Source organism: Zonotrichia albicollis, chromosome 2 (genome assembly GCF_047830755.1).
Source record: "Zonotrichia albicollis isolate bZonAlb1 chromosome 2, bZonAlb1.hap1, whole genome shotgun sequence".
Lineage (NCBI taxonomy): Eukaryota > Metazoa > Chordata > Aves > Passeriformes > Passerellidae > Zonotrichia > Zonotrichia albicollis.
The window spans coordinates 40,519,479-40,543,034 of NC_133820.1; the positions used below are offsets into that span (position 1 = coordinate 40,519,479).

The 23,556-nt window shown below is 54.1% G+C and overlaps 1 protein-coding gene and 1 pseudogene across 1 annotated transcript; one reads left to right on the forward strand and one right to left on the reverse strand.

Moving 5' to 3' along the window:
• Nucleotides 1-715: 715 nt before the first annotated feature.
• Nucleotides 716-3,263, forward strand: LOC141728293 (protein Wnt-4a-like; annotated as a pseudogene).
• A 229-nt stretch (nt 3,264-3,492) lies between these two features.
• Nucleotides 3,493-16,756, reverse strand: ACRBP (acrosin binding protein). Its single transcript, XM_074536219.1, has 10 exons — nt 16,329-16,756; nt 15,273-15,488; nt 12,601-12,695; nt 12,385-12,487; nt 11,912-12,188; nt 6,357-6,489; nt 6,024-6,203; nt 5,764-5,931; nt 5,602-5,688; nt 3,493-5,032 (listed from the first exon to the last, which is right to left on the reverse strand). The coding sequence occupies exons 1-10, from the start codon at nt 16,375-16,377 to the stop codon at nt 4,907-4,909; spliced, it is 1,434 nt and encodes a 477-aa protein (XP_074392320.1). The 5' UTR covers nt 16,378-16,756; the 3' UTR covers nt 3,493-4,906.
• Between the last annotated feature and the right edge of the window lie 6,800 nt (nt 16,757-23,556).

Consider the following 23,556-nt stretch of genomic DNA (forward strand, 5'->3'; position numbering starts at 1 on the left):
GGCTGTGTCTGTTTGCTGTAGCTGTGTGGGCTGCAGGGTAGAAAAGAACAACCTCCAGCCTGGAGGAGGCAGATGAGGGAGTGTCTTCAAGAACGGTGGATGTGGATGAGGGAGGCAGGAGGTCTTCTTCTCTCTGCTCCCAGGAGCTGTCACTGCAGGGGAACTCTCTGTGTCCCCAAAAGGTTTGGTGACAAAGCAGTGACGAGCTGGTGGGTTTGGCAACAGCTGCTTGGTGCTTCTGGCTCTTCTTGTGCAGAAGGCTCTGTCTGCTGCTGAGCTGGTCTTGGGCTGCCTCCTGCTGAAGAAATGACTGGACCCTGGAGGAAGATAACCACATTATCTCCTGACAGGATGGCACAGGCCACATGTGTGACACAGATGCTGTCCCCACCCATGTGAGCTCCCTGTGATGGATGCCCACCCCAGAGCCCCAGCTCAGAGCTCTCCCACCATGCTGCCCAAGCTGTAGCACAGGTGTGGATGACCTCTCAGGCCAACCCAGCAGGGCTCTGCAGGCTACAGGGTCTCAGATGCTGGCAGGCACACCTGGACAGCCCACGGTCACTGCCCAGGGCTGGGGCTACCCCTGCTTTGCAGTGCTGGGCTGGGGCTGCTGTGAAAGCCACTGCTGGGCAGAGGCTGTGGAAAGCCACAGGAGGGGATTCAGGAGCTGCAGCACTGGAGTTGAAGGTGGTGAAGTTTTGGCAGGGACAGGATGGAGCTGGTGTGGCTGTACATGATGCTGATCCATGTGCAGCACGTCGCTGCCATGGCCTGGCTGTCAGTATGCTCTGTGCTTGGATTGTCTGGGTTGGAAAGCCACCTAGGGAGCTGCTGTCTCCAAAGAAAACAGGGTGAGAACAGGGTGGAAGAAGGAATCTGGGCAACCAAAAAGCAGAAGGGCTGTCTCTGGGACCATGAAGGGAGAGAGATGATAAGGCTGAAGAGGTGCAGAGCAGAATGGGCAGCAAGAATGCTCAATTCACAGACAACATGGCTACAGCCCCCTTCCCTGCCCCATTTCTGCTCTAAGATATGGCTAGAGAGGGTTAGTCCTGCAGAGGTGAGGCTCTGGCTCTAGCCCATCTGCAACTGAACCTCTGCCCTGCCCCATAGGTCCCTGGTCCAGCAGACTTCCCTGCAGGCAGTCCTCTGGGACCCGAGGGGCTGTGGTGGCCTGACAGGGCTGGAGGAAGAGCAGGTCTGTGTTTGCCAGTAGCAGGTGGAAGCCATGAAGGCGGTGAAGCCATGGAGGTGGTGAAGTGAGGCGTGGATCTGGCTGTCCTTGAGTGCCAGTGCCAGTTTCACTGGAACTGCTTCACCTTGCAGGGGCTGCAGGTCTTTGGCAAGGCCACCATCCAAGGTCAGTGAGGGCAGGCTTGGCATGGTGTCCCTCCAGTATGCCCACTGTCCCCTTGACACATCGGCCTTTCCTGGGCTAGTGTTGCACTGGACCCATCCACAGAGTGGCCAGCGCCTTCTTCCACGTTAGCATTCCAGAGAAAATTCTTCCCATTTGGCCAGATTTGCTTTTTGGACCCATTGGACCATCCTGGGTACCAGCTCTGGTAAATTGACCAGCAGACTGGTAAATTTCTCCCTGACCCTGCCACCCACCCTGCCCCAGAGGCAGTCTCCATCTGAAGGCATCCTTCCTGCATGCAGTGACAGCCTCTTTTCCCACACTCTGCCCCATCAGTGCCTTTGCCCTCTGCAGACTGGTGCCATTGCTTGTCCCGCTGCAGGCACACGGGAGTCCCCTTACATCCAGCGCTGCCGGCACTGCTTTTGCTGTGAGCCGTGCCTGCAGCTGGGGGGAGCTGCACAGGGATCACATCATCCCCCATGGTGGAGTGGCTGCGACCCCAGGGTCCGAGGAGTCAGCCCTGGTGATGAAGGAAGAAGGGGGTGGCAGAGGGGAAGGTCAATGGGGGAGACAGGCCAGAAAAGAGACACTTTCATTCTCCACAGGTCTTTGGGAGATCCTCTCAGGGCTTCTCTTTCCTTGTCACAAGGCCACCTTCCCTCTGCAGGTTTCCAGCTCTGATAACCCGTGTTATGGGACTGCCTTCTCTCAGGCCTTTGTGGGCAGCCCTGAGAGGAGCCGTGGTGTCTCCTCCAGCCGAGCGCTCATGGACCTGCACAACAATGAGGCTGGGGGAAGGTAAGGGCAGGAGCAAGGGCTGGAAGCCAGCCTGGCTGCAAGAGCTTCTCCCTGGCTCGGTACAGCTCAGTGCAGCCCCCACACCTCAACAGGCGCTTCAGAGCAGCCAGAGGAGTCTGCATCCTGCTGCCTTTCTTATCCAAGCACTGTGCTGATTACCCTGAGCCAGCTCCTGTCTGTGTGGAGGGGTGTCCCAGCCTTTCCTACTCAATTGTGTGCAGTTTCCTTTTCTGCACAGACCCCAGCTATGATTCAGGAAATTATTTACTCTGTTGTGTTCTGACGGGCTTCCCTGCCCCTCCAGCCTCTCTTCAATAAAGACAGACATCTGCAGGGGCCACAGTCAGATCTGGTCCCTTGAATGTCCTCCACCTCTGGCCAGATCTGTTCCCCTCCCCACAGCCCCACAGGCCAGAACAGCTCTCCATCCCTCTCTCTGCCTCAGGGATTTCTCTTACAGACCCAAACCATCTTGTTTCCCACAGAGTGCATCTCGTTCTGTTCATATTGGCCTGGATTAAAAATACACTTTTGCCCTTTCTCTTCCCCTTCCCGCCCCTGATCTCCAGCCCCATGGGCAGATTGTTGGGGGAACAACAGCACATTGGGGGTGTTGGGAACAGTGTCCCTGGTCAGGCTGGCAGCTGCCTCCTGCTCCACAGGCTCTCCTGGCCCACATGAAGATGGAGTGCAAGTGCCATGGCGTGTGGGGCTCCTGCCAGGTGCGAGCCTGCTGGAAGCTCCTGCCTCCCTTCCGCCGCGTGGGCAACGTCCTCAAGGAAAAGCCTGAGGGGGCAGCAGAGGTTTTCCTAACGCGGGCGGGTTCCCGCCAGCTCCTGGTGCCCGGGAGCTCTCGCTTCAAGCCCTGCACGGCTCACGGCCTGCTCCACCTGCGGGCCAGCCCGGACTTGTGCCAGGGGACCCTGGGCACGGCACCCTCGGCACCTCGGGCCCACAGTGCGAGGGGACATGGCCGGCCAGGGACGGCTGCGAGCAGGGCCGGCCCGGCCGAGGTGCGGGAGCGCTGCAGCTGCAATTCCGCTGCTGCTGCCCCGTCAAGTGCAGGCAGGGCCGGCAGCCCGGGGAGGTGCCCCGGTGAGTCCCTCAGGGTCGATGCCCGGGGCTGCCATCAGCTCCCGTGTGCTCCCCCCGCAGCCTCCCGCCGGCCGCCGTAGGCTGGTGTGGTTTGAATTATTTTTCCGGGTGGAGGGTTGGAGGACACAGGCCAAATAAACCACGAAACTTGGGGAAAAAACCCCAGCCGAAGTGGAAGTTTTTTTCCCAGCCGAAGTGGAAAGCAAAGTGCACACAAAAGCTTCTTGCTCACATGCTGCGTTTGGGATCTGGGGAGTCCCTGTCTCTGGTCCCTCCCCAGTCTCTGGACATGCCTTTTCCTTTGCCTGGAGAAATGTTTCCAGGAGGAGTTCCAGCAGCTGCCACAGTGAGGCTCCCCTCATTCAGTCTGATCTCAGTGCCAGAGAATGTTATGGAACGAGTTATCCTAAGTGCAATCACGCAGCACAGCCAGGGAATCGGCCCTAGCCTGCATGGGTTCGTAAAAGGCAGGTCCTGCTTGGCCAAGCTGGTCTCCTTTTATGACCAGGTTACCTGCCTAGGGATGAGGGAAAGGCTGTGCATGCTATCTTCTACCTGGACTTCAGAAAGCCTTTGGCACCACTTCCCACAGCATTCTCCTGGAGAAGCTGGCAGCCCACGGCCTGAGCAGGTGCATTCTTTGCTGAGCTAAAAACTGGCTGTGTGACCCAGAGAGTGGTGCTGGGTGGATTTACATCCAGCTGGTCACCAGTGGGGCTCCCCAGGGCTCCATACTGGGGCCAGTCCTGTGTAAAACCTTTGTCAGTGGTCTGGATGAAGGGATCGAGGGTAAGTTCCTGGATGACACCAGGGTGGGAGTGTTGGTGTGCTGGGGGGCAGGAAGGCTCCGCAGAGGATCTGTATAGGCTGGATTGATGGGCTGGGGCCAAAAGTGTGAGGTTCAATAAGGCCAAGTTCCAGATTCTGCTTGTCAGTCTGAACAACCCCAGGCAGCAGCACAGGCTGGGGCAGAGTGGCTGTGAAGCTGCCTAGAGGAAAAGGACTTGGGGGTGCTGGTGACAGCAGCTGAACATGAGCCAGCTGTGCTCTGGTGGCCAAAAGGGCCAATGGTACCTGACCTGGATCAGCCATAGTGTGGCCAGGAGGAGCAGGGCAGGGATTGTCCTCTTGTATTCTGCACTGGTGAGGCCACACTTGGAGTGCTGTGTCCATTTCTGGGCTCTTCACTGCCAGAAAGACACTGAGGTGTCTTTTGCACAATCTGCTCTGGAGTGTGTCCAGAGAAGGGCAACAAAGCCTGTGGAGGGTCTGGAATGGCAAAAGGAGCTGGGGTTGTTTAGCCTAGAGAAAAGGAGGCTCAGGGGAGCCCTGATCACCCTCTGTAAGTCCCTGAAAGGAGGCTGCAGCCAGGTGGGAATTGGTCTCTTCTCCCAGGAAACCAGTGATAGGACAGAAGAAATACCTCCAAGCTGCACCAGGGGAGGTTCAGGCAGATATTAGGAAAAAAATTTCTTCATTGAAAGGGTGGTCAGGCATTGGAACAGGCTCCCCAGGGAAGTGGTGGAATCACCAGCCCTGGAAGTGTTCAAATAACAAGTGGTTGTGGCACTTTGTGATATGGTTTAGAGGGCATGGTGGTATTTGGTCATAGGCCTTGACTATCTTGAAGGTCTTTACAAACTTTAATCATTTTTGTGGTTGCTTCCTGGTGAGGCTTTGGAACCTCTCTTGCCACAGCTTCACCTCCTTTTCTCCCTCCTTGGCACTCAGCACCCGGTAGGCCATGTTACGGCTGCACTTCACACGAACCACCTGGAGAACCAAGAAGAGCCCAGGTTCGTGGGGCTGCTGCCACTGCCCTTCCTTCCCCAGGGAAAGAGATCTCTATGGTGGATGGCACGGAGGCTGCATGAAGTGCCTGGGTTTGTAGGGGGGCTACTACTGTCCATCCTTCCCCAAGGAAAGAGATCTCCGTGGTGGATGGCACCTGGAGGCTGGGATGATGAGGGCACCAGGGGGAAGGGGGGGCGACCAGCTGAACTGACAGCTGCACTGTGTGTTTGCTAGGATACAGGCCAGTCCTCTGGCCTGCTCTGGTGATTTGGGGTTTTGCTACTGCTTAGCAGATGGAGGAGATCCTGCCCTTCAGAGATATAAAGGGATATCATCTCTCACATCACCCGTGCAAATCCCACCCAGCAATGACACCCCAGTTGTGCTGGGCCACTGTTTGTCTCCCCACCTCCCCCAAGCACACCCCATTGTGTCCTCCTTGAAGGAAAAGCGGTGGGCCAGTGAGGCCAGCAGGGGCTTGGGGCTGGCTGTGGGGGGGCCAGCCATGGAGAGCAGATTGTGCAAAAGGCAGCATAGCTGCTTCTCACCCTCTCGTTGTAGATGCTGTTCAGGAGGCACTGGTAGCTCTTGAACATGCAGAAGTTGGGGTGCTGAACCCCGCTTGAGTCACAGATCTGGTGACAAGGGAATGGACGTCAGAGAAAGAAGAGGAGAAGGAGGGATGGGAGCATCCACTGATGGTCACCCACCTTTCCTGAGCTATCCATGTCTGGGAAGGTTTCATACTCTGCCTTCAGCCAGAGGGTCACAGCAGGGTCGTTACAGCCATAGATGGCCATCCGGCTGCACCAGTACTCCATCCTCATCCCTCTCAGAAAGTTCATGTTGTCGTCACTCAGGCTCTGCGAGGACGTGGACTGCAAAGGGTGGGATAAAGTGAGCCATGCTTCTTTCTGCCCCTGCCCAGCTCCCAGTCCAGGAAGAGAGCAGCAGGAGGCAGAGCTGGCACCTGGGCCTGGGTGTAGCCGTGCTGGGCGGAGATCTCGGGGTTGATGTAGGGGGAGAAGGCGCCCGAGTCGCAGGGCACGCGGTTCAGGCTCTCGATGTTCTGGCACTGCTCCCTCTTCAGCGAGCAGAAGGCGCAGTCGGGGCACAGGTCCGTGTGGTGCCGTCCGAGGTTGTCACACACCTGGGGAGTCGGGGGGAAAAGGACACTGAGACCCTCCCCACAGAGGAGGCTGAGGAGTTCCCATGTTCCTGCCGCCCTGGCCAGCCAGGTCAGCTTCTCTCAGGAGGCGGCCTGTGCACAGTGGGGGCCAGAGGTGGACACTGGTGTCTTTACCGAGTCTCCGAACCCAAGGACTCTTTTTTCCATCTCCTTCCAGGCCGTGGTGATCATTGACGAGAGGCAATTTCCCTCCAGCACTGCGTAGCACAGGACCAGCACTGCCTCATCGTTCCGCAGGGCTAGAAGGCTGACAGAGAAAGGGAAGGAGGGAGTCATTCCTTGCCACAAACTGAAGAGATGCATCTTTTGTTAGAAACTGAAAACAACCCCAAAACAAAGTAAAAAATCCCTTCCCAAAGAAACCTTGGGCTCTTGGCTAAACTGCACAGAGGAATGGGGCTCTCTGCAGGGTCTGCACGTGCCTGTGTGACACAGAGGCTGCAGGGGGGTTGCTGTGCATTTGAGGGCATGTGAGAGGCACTGGGTGAGGGGCACAGCTCAAAGAGCTTTCCCAGGGCCCCTGCAGCAGCTGCTGCGTAATTTCATCCATCTGAGTGCACAGTGAGGAGATGTTTGTTAGATGTCTGCTGAGTGTTGAACATTGGGCAGCCCCACTTGGGTCTGGGGATGTCACATATTAAGCCTCCTCCCAAGTATTTGACAGAAAGGGGGAAAAACTTGTTAACCATGAATTTACTGTTCATCCAAACTGACATGGATAGCTAAAAGTAGAAAATGTAAGGACAATGGGATCAGAGCAATGAGAATATTTGGCATCTCTTAGGAACAATGGAATTTGTAAACATGGTACAGGACTGTTAGCAGACAGGGATGGTTGGTTTCAATCATCATCAATGATGCAGAAGAGGTAAACATGCTCATTAGATATTTGCCTCTTGTGTCTGGAGACAAAGCCAGTGATAAATAAACAAACTTTGATCTGACAGAGAGCAAAGAAGAGCAGCAACTGCTTATATTAAAATGCTCTTAAAATGCATGCACGGGCTAACATGTGTGGACAGGTTTTCCTGAGAATATTTGAAACTTCATGGAGACCTGCAGATTAGCATTAAAAAAAAATTAAGAAGAGGTAAAGAACGTGAAGGAAGGTCATGAAGACGAGATTTCCTAAGGCCTGGAAAAGTTTCACCTAGAGGTAGAAGGTAGGAAAGCATCCCTCAGTTAAGCAAAGACACCAGTGGTTTCCCACTCAGTCAGTCTGCCCTTCTACGGAGGAGAGCTTCAGCTGGAAAGCTCTCCTTGTCAGGAGGTGGAAGAGTGACTGGAATTTGGGGCAAGATCCATTCAAACCAAATGACTTTTGGTGACTGGAATCTGGAGCGTGATCCATTCAAACCAGAAGCAAACTACATCTTCCTGACACCAAGGGTGTTTAGCATGGGAGCAGCTGATGGGTGCTTCCTCCACAGCTCAGAGACTTCAAAAAGATATCCCAAACTACTATTGGGAGAGGAGCCTGTGGCTCAACCACATAGCACTGTTGTTTTCTTTGGGGCTCACCAGACATGACTTCATGTCCTGTGCTGAGCAGGGCAATTCCTAAACCTGAATGTTAAAAATGATGAGCTTCACAGAAAACTGAGTTGTGCCACACTGCCTAAGTTTACCAAGAAATTCTGCTGTGCTCTCTGTCACATTCTTTTCCACCTCTATCTCTGCTCTCCATCTATGCTGTGAGGTTTTCTGGCCTCACAGTTGCAAATTTATGAGCTGATTTACCACCTCTGGGTGAGTATAACAGCACTGCTGCTGGTTCTCTCCTCTCGTTGACATGCTGCTGAGCTGTTTGTGGATGCACAGAGGTTTCACCGTGCTTCAGGGAAAGGGATGGCTCTATCTAAAGTGAGTTCCTAATGCAAATCCCTCCCCAGATTAGCACCTCTGCATGTTATTGTCCTAACCACGGCCCTGGAAAAAGCCTAACGGGTACTGTGAGGCAAAGATCCAAAGGGAACGTGGAAAAAACCCAAAGCAGGATTAAGAAGAACCTGTGGGCCGAGATCAGAAGTTGATCCAAGGCAAAAGAGAGAACTTCAGGTAGCAGCTTATCATACTTGAGCATCTCAGGATGTGGAAGGACACGCAGAGCCTGCTTCAGTGGTATCTCTGAGGAGTGCTGGTGAGCAGCACCCGCCTCTCCCGCCGCGTAATGACAAGGATTTGGGCCATTAGCTTTCGGCTGCTGAGCCTGCCTGATACTGGCTGGCTGAGGTGCAGGGAGCACCTGAGGCGAGCAGAAAAGGAGATAAGGAGAGAACAGCAGCTTTCCAGCACCTGGTAAATTCTGATTTGGGGGGCTTGCTGCAGGAAACTAAAACCAGTTATGAAAAAGCCACTCTTAACAGCTTCAGAAAGAGAAAAAAGATCTTTGACTGCATGCCAGGGCTGGTTATGGGTAATGATAATTGAAAGAGAGTTTTTTTTTTTTTTTCCTGGGGATGGTATTTTTAATGAAGGGTCCGGCCTTAAAATGAAAGCCTCTGGGGCTGAAGTAGATAAGCACCACAAGGACTGTTTGGAGGGATACAGCAGCAGGAGGAGGAGAGGAGTCACCAGGAGTGTGTGTATCTCCCACTGCACACAAGTATCTCAAGGGTGAGTGTCAAGAGAATGGTGTCAGACTCTCTTCAGTGGTTCCTGGCCACAGGATGAGAAGTGGCCATAAACTAAAACACAAAGAGTTCCACCTCAACATCAGGAAGAACTTCTTTATATTGAGGGTGGCAGAACACTGGAACAGGCTGTCCAGGGAGGTGATGGAGTCTCCGTCTCAAGACAATCAAAACCCACCTGGACAGGGTCCTGTGTCACCTGCTCCAGGTGACCCTTCCTCGGACAGAATGATCTCCAGCCCTAACAGTTCTGGGATTCTGAGAGGGCTCGGAGCAGCCTTGTTGGGAAGCTGGGCTCACGTGAACCACAGGTGAGCATCCACCTGTGAATACCAACAGAATGAGATCTGGATCCAGGACAGCTGTGATGCAGAAAGGGGTGCAGGGGTTGTAGCTGACAAATGACACAACTCTGGGAAAGCTCTGGGAAAAAGGGAAAATGCAATTCTTCCTGCATACAGAAAAGCAGGGAAGGGAGGCTGATGTCTTTCCATGTACCCAAATCCCATCACTGGGTAGTGCACCCAGAGCTGGAACATGGGCCTGTTTCAAAGGGACACTGAAAGCTGCTGCAGAAAATGAGAGTTGCATGGGCTTTACAAGGTAAGGGCTACAGAGCTCTCTTTAGCTTGTTGCAAGACTGAGTCACGGTTTAGAGGTAATTCTGAGGAGAGGAAATACTAGGAAATAAGGCAGAAAGCACAATAAGGACTAAAAATAGCGAATAGGTGCCATAATTTTCATTTCCCCTTCCTGCGCAATGAATGATTCACTGCTACCAGAAAGACCACAGGAAAGTGCTGCAGATTCTTCTTGCGTTACTACCCCTGCCCTGTCCCCCTCTAAAGATCACAGCTGGCCTCATCAGGAACTATGAAACTGCAATAGCGGCCAGAGCAGCTGCCACAAGCCACAGGGGATGGATAATAAGGATGGATGTCCTGCTGGGCATAAGACCCTAGGGAAGACACGCAGCTCTGGGATCTGTGCCCAGCACAGCCCTGTCCACCTTGTGTAAAACCAGACGCTGAATGGCACCTGTGCACAACGACCAGTCCCACCCAGCACTGCTCCCCTTGCTGGAATGGAAGTGCCTCCAGGCATTCTGCCCCTTTTTTAGGTCATGCTTTGAAGTCCCCGTGAGAGGAGGCGGGATGCGGCAAGCTGCAAAGCTGACAGGCAGGGTCTCTCTCGCCTTTTTATCCTTCAGTGGGGCTTTAAGCCTTGCTTAGCATGATTGATGGGGCTCGGCTGCCAGTCACAGACACACAGTCAGCATTAGTGGCTTTGAGAGGCTCTGCAGCAGAGCAGCGAGTGTCATCTGCCATCACAGCAGTCCCCCAGTAATCCCAACAGAACTCAGTCACAGCAAGGCTCAGTTTCAGATGCAGGGAGAATGAAATCCTCAATGAAACACCATTTTGCCTGAGAGCACATACACCAGGAAAACTTTTTCCAGGCTGTGAAAGCCTCCTATGATATTAGGAGGGAGGATGACACGTGTTAGAGGCTTGCAAGGAGACAGTTATGGCTTTAACAACACGATGCAATTCATCTTTACATGCAGAAGTGAATCTCTGGCTGCACTGAGGCAGTGGTGTGCAGCCTGCTCAAGAGAAACCACAGATGTGCAATGAGGCACGAAATCTGTGCGCTTACAGGAACATCTCTGGCCTGCAAGAGCACGAAACCAAAATGACTTCTCCATGAAAACCACATCTAGACACCTTTTTTTTTTCCTCTTAGTAAGCAAAATAATATTTGAAAGTCATTCAAAGCAAATGGTCCTCAGCCACAAGGTACCAAAGGATCAAAAAGTGACTTTGAGTGAACGTATAATATCCTTTTGCAGGTCTTTTCTTTGTCCTCAGCCCTAGGTACCTGAGGACAGAGGCAAACAGATCCTGGCAGACCAACTGAGAAGAGCTCAACATGCTCCATGAGCTCCTCACACATCTGTAGCCAGAGGAGCTGAGGAGGGTGTGTGAAACAGCTGCACCTGTGAAAAGCTGGCCTGGGGCAGGGCCCTGTGCTGAACTGCTGTGGTGCTGCCTCCAAAACCAGAATGGGGAACCAGGAACACCATCCTAGGAAGAGCTGGGCACACATCCAGAGTGTGCACAGAATGGGGAACCAGGAACACCCCAGGAAGAGCTGGGCCCACATCCAGAGTGTGCACAGAATGGGGAACCAGGAACATCCCAGGAAGAGCTGGGCCCACATCCAGAGTGTGCACAGAATGGGGAACCAGGAGCACCCCAGGAAGAGCTGGGCCCACATCCAGAGTGCACACAGAAGGGGAACCAGGAACACCCCAGGAAGAGCTGGGCCCACATCCAGAGTGTGCACAGAATGGGGAACCAGGAACACCCCAGGAAGAGCTGGGCACACATCCAGAGTGCACAGAGGTGCACGTGCTCCAGGAGAAGGAGTGGTCCTGCCCAGCTCCCGGCTGTTTCCTGGCCCAGGGCTGCTGTAGCTCCCTTGGGTGAGGACAGAGTGCTCCTGGGAGGGCTCCTCAGGCCAGGCTGCTTTGAGAAACATCTGCTTTGCCTTGCACACCAAGAGGCAAGGAGCACAGTGAGACACATCCCAAGGACCTGTGTGTGCAAGGACGCTGTTTCTGCACATCACCCAGACTCCTGGGACACATGTTTGGGGGAGGATGAGTGTAGAAGTGATTGCACAGTGCAGGTGGCCACAATGGGGGGAAACAGGCATGGCACAAAGCCCTGCCTGCAGCTCAGGCCCAGACTAAACCTACTCTGCTCAGGATGTGAGGACAGTGCCATTTTCAGGCACTAACAGTGCTGGATCACCCTGTCCCTGCTCATTTTGTGCTGGAGCGAGGGGTGCCTGGGGGCTCCCCAGGAACATTCCTGCTCTGGATGGGACAGCTTGCTCCAGAACACTTGCCCGCCCTCACCAGCTGCTCCGAGCAGGGACATGGATGCCCTGGGGCTGCTGCCTGGTGTGCAGGAGCACAGCCCTGCACGGGTGGTGTGAGGTACCCAGAAAGGACAGAGTGCCCCTCACCTGCCTCGGGGGGGAGTTGCCTGCTCTGATGCGTATCCTGGGCCTGAGCTGGTGGAGTTCCAAGAGGAGGCCTTGTTGTCCAAGGAGGCATCCAAGGAGAGGGCCGAATGGATCAGCTGCCAGATGCTTTTTCTCAGGTTTTGTTCGTCGGGGGATTCCGTCCTGGAGGGTGAGGTGGCAGCCCAGAGGTTTGGTGTGTGCACGGTCCTGTTCTTGTGCCAGGGCGTGGGCACCTCTGGCGTGGCTGTGGGGGGCTTCATGGGCCACGGTTCCTGGGCTAACAGGGCAGGAGAGAACTTGAGAGGGTGTGCCACGCTGTCCTGCAGCAGGGAACAGGACAGCCTGCTCCTGAGCGGGGACACAGCGGGATGGAGCGGCCCGGGGCGGCTTTGGCGGCGGGACAGAGAGGGGCAGGGGGGCAGAGCGGCCGCGGGAGCCCAGCGGGGCAGCCCCGCACAGCTCGGCAGCCGTACCTGGTGTGACAGGGGAGGCTCTGCTCTCCAGCGAGGGCTGCGCCGGGCTGGAGGGCTCCATCGGGGAGGGGCTGGCGAGGGACTCGCTCGCACATGAGACTCGCTGCGTGCAGGGGAGAGGGGAAACACGACTCTCACTGGTTATCCTCCCTTGCTCCCCACCCTCCCGTTTGCCAGGAGATGCTCCCCCCAGCCGTGCCGCAGCCCGCTCCTCACCTTGATGAAGAACTGCTGTTTGAGGCAGCGGTACTGGGCGAACTGGCAGAAGGTCTGGAACTCCGCCACCTCTTGAAACTGAGAGCAGACTGGCCCTAGAGACAGAGATGTGGGATGGAGGCAGGCCTGGGTGCACCAGGAGATGGGGACCCTCTCGGGTGGCAGCTGGTGGGTGCAGGGAAAGGTCCAAGCTGTGTGCCCTGAGGTGGAGATCACAGCCCTGGGCTGTTGGAGCTCCCATTCCAGGCACCACATCCCTTCTCCCTCCAGCCCCCTGAGGGTTCCCTTTTTCCTTCTGCCCTTTTTCACACAGGTGTCTTCCCTATGACAGAGACACAAACTTCCTGTTTCCAGCATCTGATGCTTCTGTCGTTAGTCCTTGCTGGGTTTGAAAAAGAGAAAAAAGGCAAGTAGTGATATAATAGGTTAAAAAGATGACCAAATCGGGCCTGGGAGCACCAGAGAATCAGACAATGGTTTGGTTTGGTTTGGAGGGGTCCTTATAGACCATAAAGTTCCAAGTCCCCTGCCATGGGCAGGGACCCCTTCCACAGGACCAGGTTGCTCATAGACCCATCCAGCCTGGTCTTGTTGGGTCAGGGATGGGGCTGCAACAGCTCCTCCAGGCAGATGGCTCCACAGGAGACAAATTCCTCAGGGCAATATAATTTGACATTGATTCCAGCCTTGCAGGGGATGGAGGAGGGTCCACAGGGCCAGGATGCCTGTGCCCGTACACACATAAACTGCTGTCTTGACCAGCACTGCCAGCATGCTGACTCCAGCGCTGCAGCTCTTGCAGCCGTTGCAGGAAAGCCAAGGGTGTGCAGGAGAGCAGGAAACCCTGAAGAATTGGGTGGTTTTGTGCTCCCTCTGCTCTAGGAGTGCATGGCCTGTCTGGCACAGCCAGCCCTGTGAGAGCAGGGGAGTGCTGGCTGAGAGGAAGGGCATTAGCAGTGAAATTTCTCTCCTGGTACTGCTCGTGCACCATCCTTCACCCTGTGCTCCCTTCTTGTGCTCAGCAAACAGCTGCACCATCAAAAGCAGAATTTCAGACACACACCAGGATCCCAGCCCAGAAAAACACCCATCTTGTAGGGAAAGCTCCAGAACCCCGCCCCATGCCTTATTCAAAGCCCAGGGTATTGCAGGGAGCACTCCAGCTTGTTTAAAGCACAAGGTGACTGCCTCCCTCAGCAGCACACCTGAATGGGCACAGCCAATGCTCATGGATATCTGGGTGTAGGCAGCACTGCCACAGCCCTGTGAGGACAGCAGAGGCTAAACACGAGAGGGCACACACTCTGCCACATCTGTTCCACCTCTCAGCCTGGCTGAAACGTGCCAAAATAGCCCCCAAACTGGGAAAAAAGGTAACACAAAGGGGAATAAATTCTGCTGGATAGGTGTGTTAGGCTGAGGGATGGGAGAAAAGAAGGTAAAGAGGGCAGCCTACAGAACTGTCCCATCTTCTGGCATTTCCAGATGCTTCTGTTCTGGAGAACTGAGTCTCTGAAGGCAGCAGCAGTGGGAGTGTGGCTGGACATGACAAAGAGCAGTGCTGGGGAATTGGGCACCACGAGGAGAGGAACCAGGGACAGAGCCTGGGTGCACAAAGCACCAGGGCACAGTGGATTGCAGGTGCCCAAAAGTGAGTGAGGAGCACAGGGCCCATCCCTGGGTCTGGTGATGTGGGGTGGGACTTGTTCCCCCAACACAGCTGCAGAAACCAGCAATAGTTGCCCTCAAGCTGCAGTCCAAATAAGCACAGTTGGCTGATCATTCAGCTCATTGACGTTCACATCTAAATATAAAGACATATTTTTTTATGAGAAAATTGCTCCTATTTTTTTTTCCTCTGAAGAAAAATACAACAGAAGTAGTCCCAAGTTTTTCAGCTGCACAGATATAATTATACCACTTAAATTCTCTGATGCAGGGGTGCAGGGAAAATATGACTGCAGAGATCTGAAGGGTGCTGTTGCTATGGTGCTTTCTGAACTGGGATGTTTCTTGGCTCCTGAAATGTTAAACACTTAAAAAGGCAGCTTATCATCTCAAGTTTTCTTAAAGACCTACGAGAGCCCACGAGCCAAGATTCTGCATTAACCCTCTGATGAAGCTGGGAGGAGCTGGTAGGAGATGAGGAGCTACATTGAGAAAACTGTGGCCACTTTCTCCTCCTGCCACCCCACCAACAGAGGCGGGCAGAAAGGAAGGGCCACCCAAGTGCCTGTGGCTCCCTTGGCTTTGTGTGACCTGTGAAGAGAGGCTGGGACAGCTGTGCTTGCTCAGCTGGGTGAAGAGGAGCACTCACAGCAGCCCACAAGGGCTTGAAGGAAACCTACAGGAGGACAAACCCTTTTTGGTGGTGCCAGACAGCACAGGGCGGGGGGAGGAACCATGAAATTCCTGCTTAGGAGGTTAGGGCTGGCCTTTAGGAAAAGGTGTTTTTCCTCCAGGAAAGTGGTGCAGCACTGAAAGGGACGCTCAGAGCGGCCACAAACCCCGCTGTGCTCTGGTTCTGCCAGTGTCTGCTCCAAGCTGCCCTTCAGGCCACAGAGCCCAAGCCAGCCCATCCCATTCCCAGTGCCTTTTGGCATTTTGGGGCAGAGGGGCATCCAGGCCGCTCCAGCTGCGTCCGTGTACTCCGGGGCGGGCGCTGCCCTTACCTTTGGGGATCTCTCCGTGGTTCTCGGCGCGGTCCAGGCGCAGGATGCTGGGGCTCAGGCAGCCGTACGCCTGCCGCAGCAGGCAGAACATGTTGGCCTGCCAGGGTGGGTGCAGCCTGGCGAAGAACTTCTCGTACTCCCGGTCCGACAGCGGGCTGCCCGGCACCGCCGGCACCGGCGCCGCCGCCGCGCCCGCCGCCAGGGCCAGCACCGTGCCTGCGGGACAAACACACCGGGGTGGGATGGGATGGGATGGGATGGGATGGGATGGGATGGGATGGGATGGGATGGGATGGGATGGGATGGGATGGGATGGGATGGGATGGGCTGTCCTCGACGGGGACAAGGAGTGGAGGTGAAGGAGCAGCTGGCAGGTTGGCCGGCTCCTGCCCGCTGGCACAGAGTGCTGGGACAAGCACTGCAGATGCTGGCCTGAAGTCTGCCTCCATCAGCCCTGCCTTCGGGGTGCTGGGGTAACCGGGACCCCCAGGAAAAAGGGGGGAAAAAAGAGTAAAAAGGAACCAAAAGACTTTAAAAGTCAGATTTTATTGTGGGCTTGGTTTGGACGGGGTGGGGGGGGGCGGTTGTGTGGAGAAGTGTTTTTATTTTGGTTTTGTTGTTTCCTTTTTCTGGGTATGTGTGTGTTTGGGGTATTTTTTTGGGGTTTTTTGTTTTTTGTTTTTTTTTTTTTTTTTTTTTGTGGTTGGTTTTTTTTGGAAGGGGTATTGATGTGCTTTTCTATTTTTCCCCTGAAAAGCCCCCGCCTGCAGAGGCACCCACAGCCGTGGTGGCCCCCCTGCCCCCTGTAGCACTACGCTAAAGGCACATCCCTGTGCAGGGGCACATCCCTCCATCTCCTCCCTCCCCTCTTCGCCTCCGGCCGGGCCCCCTCTCCTGCTGCCTCCGCACTGTGCTCTGTCCCCACCCCAGTTCCCTGGAAGAGCCTCCAGAGCGGGCAGAGCTGGGGCGGGCAGGGCCTGGGGCCCGGGTGGGGCGGTCCTGCGGGGCAGCAGAGATCGGGGGCTCGGAGGTGGCCCGGCAAGGGCGGTCACTTACTCAGCAGCCAGAGGAGCCACTTGGTGTGTGCCACACGCTTCAGCATCATGGAGCTGCTCGGCGGCCAGGCGGGATCGCTCACCCCGCTCAGGGCGGGGCCGGGGGCTCCGAGCGCTCGGGTTCTGCCCTTGGCAACGGTGGAACCATTCCCGGGCCGCGGCACCGCAATCGGAACCGGACACCGGACCCGGGCAGCGCCGGGGCTGGGGAGGGGCTGCGGGCGGCAGCCGGGCTCTGGGACACGGCCACTCGCAGGGAGGGGACACGCCAGGCTCGTGGGGACAGGGAGGAGCGGGAGCCAAGCTGGAGCTTCTCCCTCTGTTTGGTGACACGGCGGCGGCTGGGAACGACCCGCAACAGAGTCTGAGGCCTGGCCAGGCTAAGCTGAGGCTGAGGGCACCCCAAAAGTGGTCCCTAAATGGTTCCTGTGGGGTACCTTAAACCTCAAATTGTTTAATGCGGGGGAAAGGAGGCAGCATCTGTTCCATCTGCAGGGCTTTGGGAAGCACCCGTGCCTTCCCAGGAGTGTCCCAGCGCCAGCTTGTTCAGGGTGTGGTGGGAAGCTGGCTTGATCTCTCCCACTTTCTGAACACCTGGGAGTCCAGGGAACACCAGCAGGTCTCCCTCTGCTTCTGGCACAGGGGCCCTGAGCCCCTCTCGGTGCGCAGTAAAGCCTTCCCAGGAAAAAGCAGGAAGATTGCCGCCGGCAAAAAGGGTTTAGGCACCACCAGAGCCCCAAGGCCTGGCTCTGAGGCAGACCCACACCCCTGCCCGTTTCCGAATGCCGGGACACCCGGAGCAGGGCACGGACCCGCATCCCTGGGCTGACCCCGCGGGCTGCGGAGCGGGGGCACCTCCTGCGACACGGGGAGAGAGAGACAGAGAGACACGGCCGCAGCTGCACGGGTGGGCAGCGGGCAGCAAAACCCGGGCACGGCAGCTCCGGGAAGGGCCGGCGTCAGCAGAAGTCGGGCTGGCACCGCCTGCCACCCCTGCCAGCCCTGTCACCCTGCCACCCCTGCCACCCCTGCCACCCCTGCCAGCCCTGCCAGCCCTGTCACCCTACCATCCCTGCCACCCCTGCCAGCCCTGCCACCCCTGCCAGCCCTGTCACCCCTGCCACCCCTGCCACCCCTGTCACCCTGTCACCCCTGTCACCCCGTCACCCTGTCACCCCTCTCACCCCTGCCAGCCCTGTCACCCTGTCACCCCTGTCACCCTGTCACCCCTGCCAGCCCTGTCAGCCCTGCCACCCCTGCCAGCCCTGTCACCCCTGTCACCCTGTCACCCCTGCCACCCCTGCCACCTCTGTCACCCTGTCACCCTGTCACCCCTGCCACCCCTGCCACCCCTGCCAGCCCTGTCACCCTCTCACCCTGCCACCCCTGTCACCCTGGCTGTGCCGAGCGGCTCCGGCGGGGCCGAGGAGGAGCTGCGGGCAGAGCGAGCAGAGTTTGCAGCTGCGCTGCGGGGCTGGCACACCGCCTGCCCTGCCCTGTGGCCATTCGGGACAGCAGGGTGACAGCTCCCATGGGATGCTCCGGCTGCGGTGCCGGACTGGCACACCGCCTGCCCTGCCCTGTGGCCGTTCGGGACAGCAGGGTGACAGCTCACATCACTTTTGTGCACTCTGGTAAAGAGGCGTGTGCGATCAGCGGGGCCTGGCAGGAGATGAGCTGGGGTTTGCTCTGAGGTGTCTGGTTGGAAAGCAGCGTTTCTGAGAGCCTTGAAGCCTGACCATTTATAAACAGCACTCTGAATTTTGAATGTTTTTGCAGCTCTTTAGAAAAGCAATGATCAGGAGAGTTTTTCCAGCTAGATCTTGCTACCCATATTAAAACAGGAAACGCTGCTGGAGATTGCATATTTTTGGCAGTTCCTAGTCTCCCATTACTTAGCTTGAGACATATATTCTTATTAACTGATTTTAGACAATTGCAGGGCCTTCAGCTCCCTAGCTCTGTTAATCACCTCCACTTCTCTGCAATGAAACAGCCAAGGCTGAGCTCTGTCACCCTCTTTGAGAAAGAAGTTCAGTGCTGACCTCAGTGACAGATGGAAATGTGGGACTAAGGAAAGCACACTGATGGGGCATGTCACAGAATAATAGAATCATGGAATGGTGTGGATTGGAAGGGACCTTAAAGGTCATCCCATTCCAACCCCCCTGCCATGGGCATGGACACCTCCCACTAGAACAGGTTGCTCAGGGCTCCATCCAGCCTGGCCATGAACACGGCCAGGGATGGGGCACCTGAAACTTGTCTGGGCAATGCCACACAGTGTTATTGATGTCTGGCAGGTGCTGGTTACACTGCCTGTGTCCTCATGTACCAGCAAGAGATTTATTTTCCTGAGAACAGGAAAGAAGAATGAATGCAAAAGAAGGGGGACCTGCCAAAGGAGTGTCCCTTGGCTGCTGCTCTGGTAGCAGTGCCTGTGGGGAGCTGCTGTTTATTTGGAAAGGTGGGTACAGATGTGAGGAATGTTGGCTACCCAGCACTTCTCATGCACTGTGACACATCCTGGACTTGGTTCAGGCTGTCAGAATCCTTCAGAAAACTCCAAGCCCACAAGTGGACTCTGTAGAAGGCAGTGAGCCTCTGGCATGGGCCCAGCAGGGCTGGGAGGCTGCGGGAGCAGGAGGCACTGCTGTGCTGCTGGATGAGGTGTGTGCCAGCTGGCTGTGGGCACCTGCACTTCACATCTTTGCAAAACCAAAGTCATCTCTGGGGGAGGCAGCAGGAGGGGAGGAGCAGCAGCGCCTTGTACCCGATGCATCAACGCTGCAGGCTGGGGGAAGTCTGCTCCCCACTGCTGCATCGAGCAATTACAGCTGTCAGCAATGCGGGGGTGATGCCAATTCCAGCATTTTCTGATTTCTGAGGGCTCACTTGGCACCCTCAGGGCTGTGCCCTCAGTGATGCGTTGCAAGCTGCGTGATTTTTGCAGTGGAGCAGATTTGCACCCTTGTTTTCAGGGCTGCCACACAGCAGAGTTTCCTGCAGCGGTGTTGCTGTGCCAGCTGGGACCCGGCGGGCTGGGGGACACAGATGTCACCCCCAGGCCCACAGAGGGCCTGAGACAGCGCAGGGAGCTGGAACAGCAGGACAAGAACTCCCTGAGGGGTGTTTTCCATGTTGCTATCCAGCTGCATTTCAGCCCTAAGCTTTGTAAGAACCTCTCTGGTTTGTGAGAAACCCCCCTTCAGCAGAGGAGCTCCTTTTCCTTGTTGTTGTCTCAAATACTTTGGCTGTTTCTGAGCATTTTCCGTGCTGCATGTTCCACCACAAGCACCAGCAGCACTACAATGACTGAAAACCTCTTGGAAACTCCAGGACCATGGCTCACAGGCCTTGTGTCAGCACAGTGAGTCAAACTGGGGGTTTGGGGCAGGGAGCGATGTCTGGCCAGCTCAAAACCACACAAAGATGGAGGCCACAAAGATCAGCTGCGAGTTCCAGTGGCTTGTTGTGCAGCAACCCCAGAAAGCATGTGTCTTAAATAGCTTGAGATGTGAGCAGAGATGATAGAAACATGCTCCCAAAGGCAGCTGGTTGTGAATGTGTGCTGCTAGAAGCTGACCAGCAGGCTGCTTGGGGAGGAGGTGTTGGGGTGCTCCAGGACAGAGCCCCGAGACACGCCAGGTTGTGCATTCCGTGCAGTGACCAAAGGAAGGGAGGAAGGTGTGATCCCTCCATTCCCTGAAACACACACCTAAATGAGCAGGGAGAGAAGGGGACACTCACTCTGTCCACAGGAGAGTCCTGAGGAGCCTCTCAGCAGAGGGACAGCCCTGCCCTGAGGCCCCAGAGCCATCACAGAGCAGACAAGCAGAGCCCCTTCCCATTCAGCACAAACTCTTCCCAACACTGCTCCAAGATCCCAGTGCTGGGCACCTCCACCCTGTGGGAAGGGCTGCAGGTACAGCCCATGCAGAGCAGGGCTCAGATGCCCATCTGCACAGACAAAAGCACCTGGGAGTGGTCTGATTCAAACCAAAATTCTCTAAATTGCTGACTTTATTCGCAGGTTAAATCATCTTCATTCTGCATTTGTGCTTTATTTCCGTGGGTTTACTGTCATTGGCTGAGAGCTATGAGAATATATTGATAAATATAGACTTTACATTAAAATTGGCACTCTTTTTAACCTGGTAGATATGTTAATCTATTCCTATTTGTACAAGCACCGCACAGTTATAACGTGCATTAATTCAAATACTTAATTTACATTTTATTTTGTTAGGAAATAGTGAATGAAGCATTTTTTACTTGACATTTAGAAAATGGAATATTTAATTGATTGCAAAAACAGCATTTAAAAATGATTTCTTGAATTATTAATACAAACTAAAATGGAGTGGATACATAAAAGCCTGCTTGAACAAACTGCTGTAGCCTTTTTAGGCAGGTTTGTTTCATGCAAGAACAACCTGATCCAACCACAATCTATCCCTAATGTGAGCAGGGGCTTGGAGTACAAAGCTCCAGAGAGGCTTCTTCCCACCTCAGTCTTTCTGTGGTGAGTAAATGGGTTCTTCCGGTGACTGCATCATTCAGGCTTTCAGAACGAGGAAATGTCAAGGTCTACCACTTCTTTTCCTTGCTTGTTGTCAATGTGTAAAAAAGAATTCCTTTGCTACTCCCAGATGGGGTTTCAGTTTTGAGTGCGTCGTTTCTTCAGTGGCAGCAACCCAGCCCACTGAAACTAAATGGCACACCTGCAAAAACAGACCGAAGGGGACGCCTTGCTGAATGTTTCTGTCACACCAAGATGTAGGAGCTCTGTGTTTGTCACAGCTTTGCCTGCCCTTAAGCCTTGGGCACAAATGTGTTTTTCTAAAACTAACACTCCTAGTTTCTTTTATGTATGCAGGAAAATAAACATAAATTAGCATACATTAATCAAGATGTTTGACTATTTTTATAAATGAAATTCATTTTATTAGATAAAAACAGCTTTATTTCTTCTGATACTGTAACTAATAGGAAGCAGAGTTGGAGAAACTTCCTTCAGTTGTCTTTGGAAAGAAAGGTAGGACATTTCATTTCCTTCTTTTAGTCTTTAACTCTTTCAGTGCTGCAGTCTCCCTTGCCTACAGCTCGATCTTTAGAGCAGATGTTGCCACTGAGGCTCTCAATGCCTTCACACTGGCAGGGAGGAAGCAGAGCTGCGGTTGATGATAGAAAGCAGAACAGCTCAGAAATTTTCAAACCAGGCATGTCTGGGAGGAGATGGGCTTATTTTCAGTCTGTAAGAGCAAGCTGTCTCTTGGGAATGGCTTCTGCCAGTTTGAGACCTCTGGGCTGATTTGGGCAACATTTGAGTTGCATATATGTGATGGTGAGAGAGTGTCCCCCACACAGTCTGGGCGGTGGTTGGGTGAGTAATACCTGAAGAGTGCTTGAAGAAAGGCTGGGTGCTGCTGAGCTGGGGCTGAGTTTATCCACAGGCAGGAGAGGAAGGTGGCCCTGCTGGTGGGAGGTGACAGTCGTGGCTGGGATGGCTCCCATGCCATGGCCACGGTGGTGGCAGAGCCTGAGGGATGGGAATCTGAGGAGCATGTCTCCTCAGGAAAGGGGAATACTTTGCTGAACATCCTCGTCAGCACATTTGCCCAGCTACTCAGGAAAGATGCCCACAGATGGGGCAATCAAACTGGGCAAGATAAATTGGTCCTTTGTGTGCAGGACCAATTATTATTAATAAATGGGCTTAACAAGGCTGCAAAATTCTTCCCTCTTGTCACACTCCGTGGCTCCAGCCTCCTGAAACTCAGACTCCACTCATCAACTAGGATATTTCCAATCACTCTAAAAGGGCAATTTCTCCAGCACCGTTTTAGAAAGTGTTTATGTTGCACTGACAGCTGTTCCAGGAAATCTGCAAGCTAGCCAGTTCTGTAACAGAGTTCATGATTACTTTAACTGAGTATATCCCTGCTTTAAGCACTTCAATTCTAGGAGAAGTAAACTTCTCAGATCCCATTAGCACTACAGTGATCCAGGTAAATATTAACAAGGATCTTTAAAAAAAAAATCAAGTAATTCTTGACAAATTTTTTTGGCTACTTCCTGTCAATCTGATTTTATTTTGTTGACCTGGATTTCTTGCTTGTTTTAGAGAGAAGCAATTTACTTCCCTGCTGTTCCAGTATTTCACATCTGGACTGCTGTGGCAGCCTTCTTGACATCATTAAGGACCAAAAAAGGGCTGGCTCTTTTCCAGCCTCATAAGTTTTCCTCAGCAGTCCAGAGTCTGACAGAGATCAACCCACCGATGCCTCCAGGTGGCTTTCACAGAATGACAAACATCATTTATTGAGGACTGATGATCAAAAAAGTCTTTGCCCCAAGAGGTGCCATTTAAAACCCTTCTTTACTGTTTGCCCAGGAAGTACACCATCTCCATATGACACCAGCACTAACACAGAATAAATATTTACAGAACACTTCCCCTCCTCTCATTACAAACAATTCTGCTATCTCCAGTCAGTAATGGACAAGTGCCATGTTCAATTATATCAAAAACAAAAGGCATTCTAAAAAAAGCTGCTCATGTTTCCAGCCTTGTCACTTACAGGCTTTGTTCCCACTGGCTTCAGTTTTGTACTTTGTATTTTCCAGCTTCTGCTGGTTCTTTTCCTCCTCTGGTGATTAAATATCTCACAGCTATTGCCCTTATTCCCTCTCTTCCAAGGTTAGCTTTTAATGTGCTTTCATTTGCATTTATACTTGTAAGCCACTGAAAAATGCCCAGGTTTTATCCAAATTTTGGTCTAAGTTGTCTCATTGTGCAAGTCAGAGCATTCCCTCCGTGGCAGAAGTCCCTGGAATGCTCCTTGCCGCTGGCTGGTGCTTCAAACACCTCTCTGGCCCACAGTTCTAGAGCTTCCTGCTAATGCTGGCCATTAAATCCCGTGTCCCATCCATCCAAACCAAGCTGCTGGGAGCAGTTTCTATCCTTCATCACGCCTGCCCCCTGCCCACAGCCAATTTTCCAGTTCAGGGACATCCACCATTTCTTCTGTCAGTGGAGCACCAGGGGATGTCTGAGTAACCCCCAGCTGGAGAGATGAGCTCTCCTGGCACAGCCTGCTCATCCACTGGATCATGGCAGACTCTCCCTGTCACTAAAACCATGCCAGAGACACAGCCAGCATTTTCCAGAATTTGCTTCTCCTCTCTTTAAGAAAGGAAGCCCCAGGAAGTGATGCAACATGGTC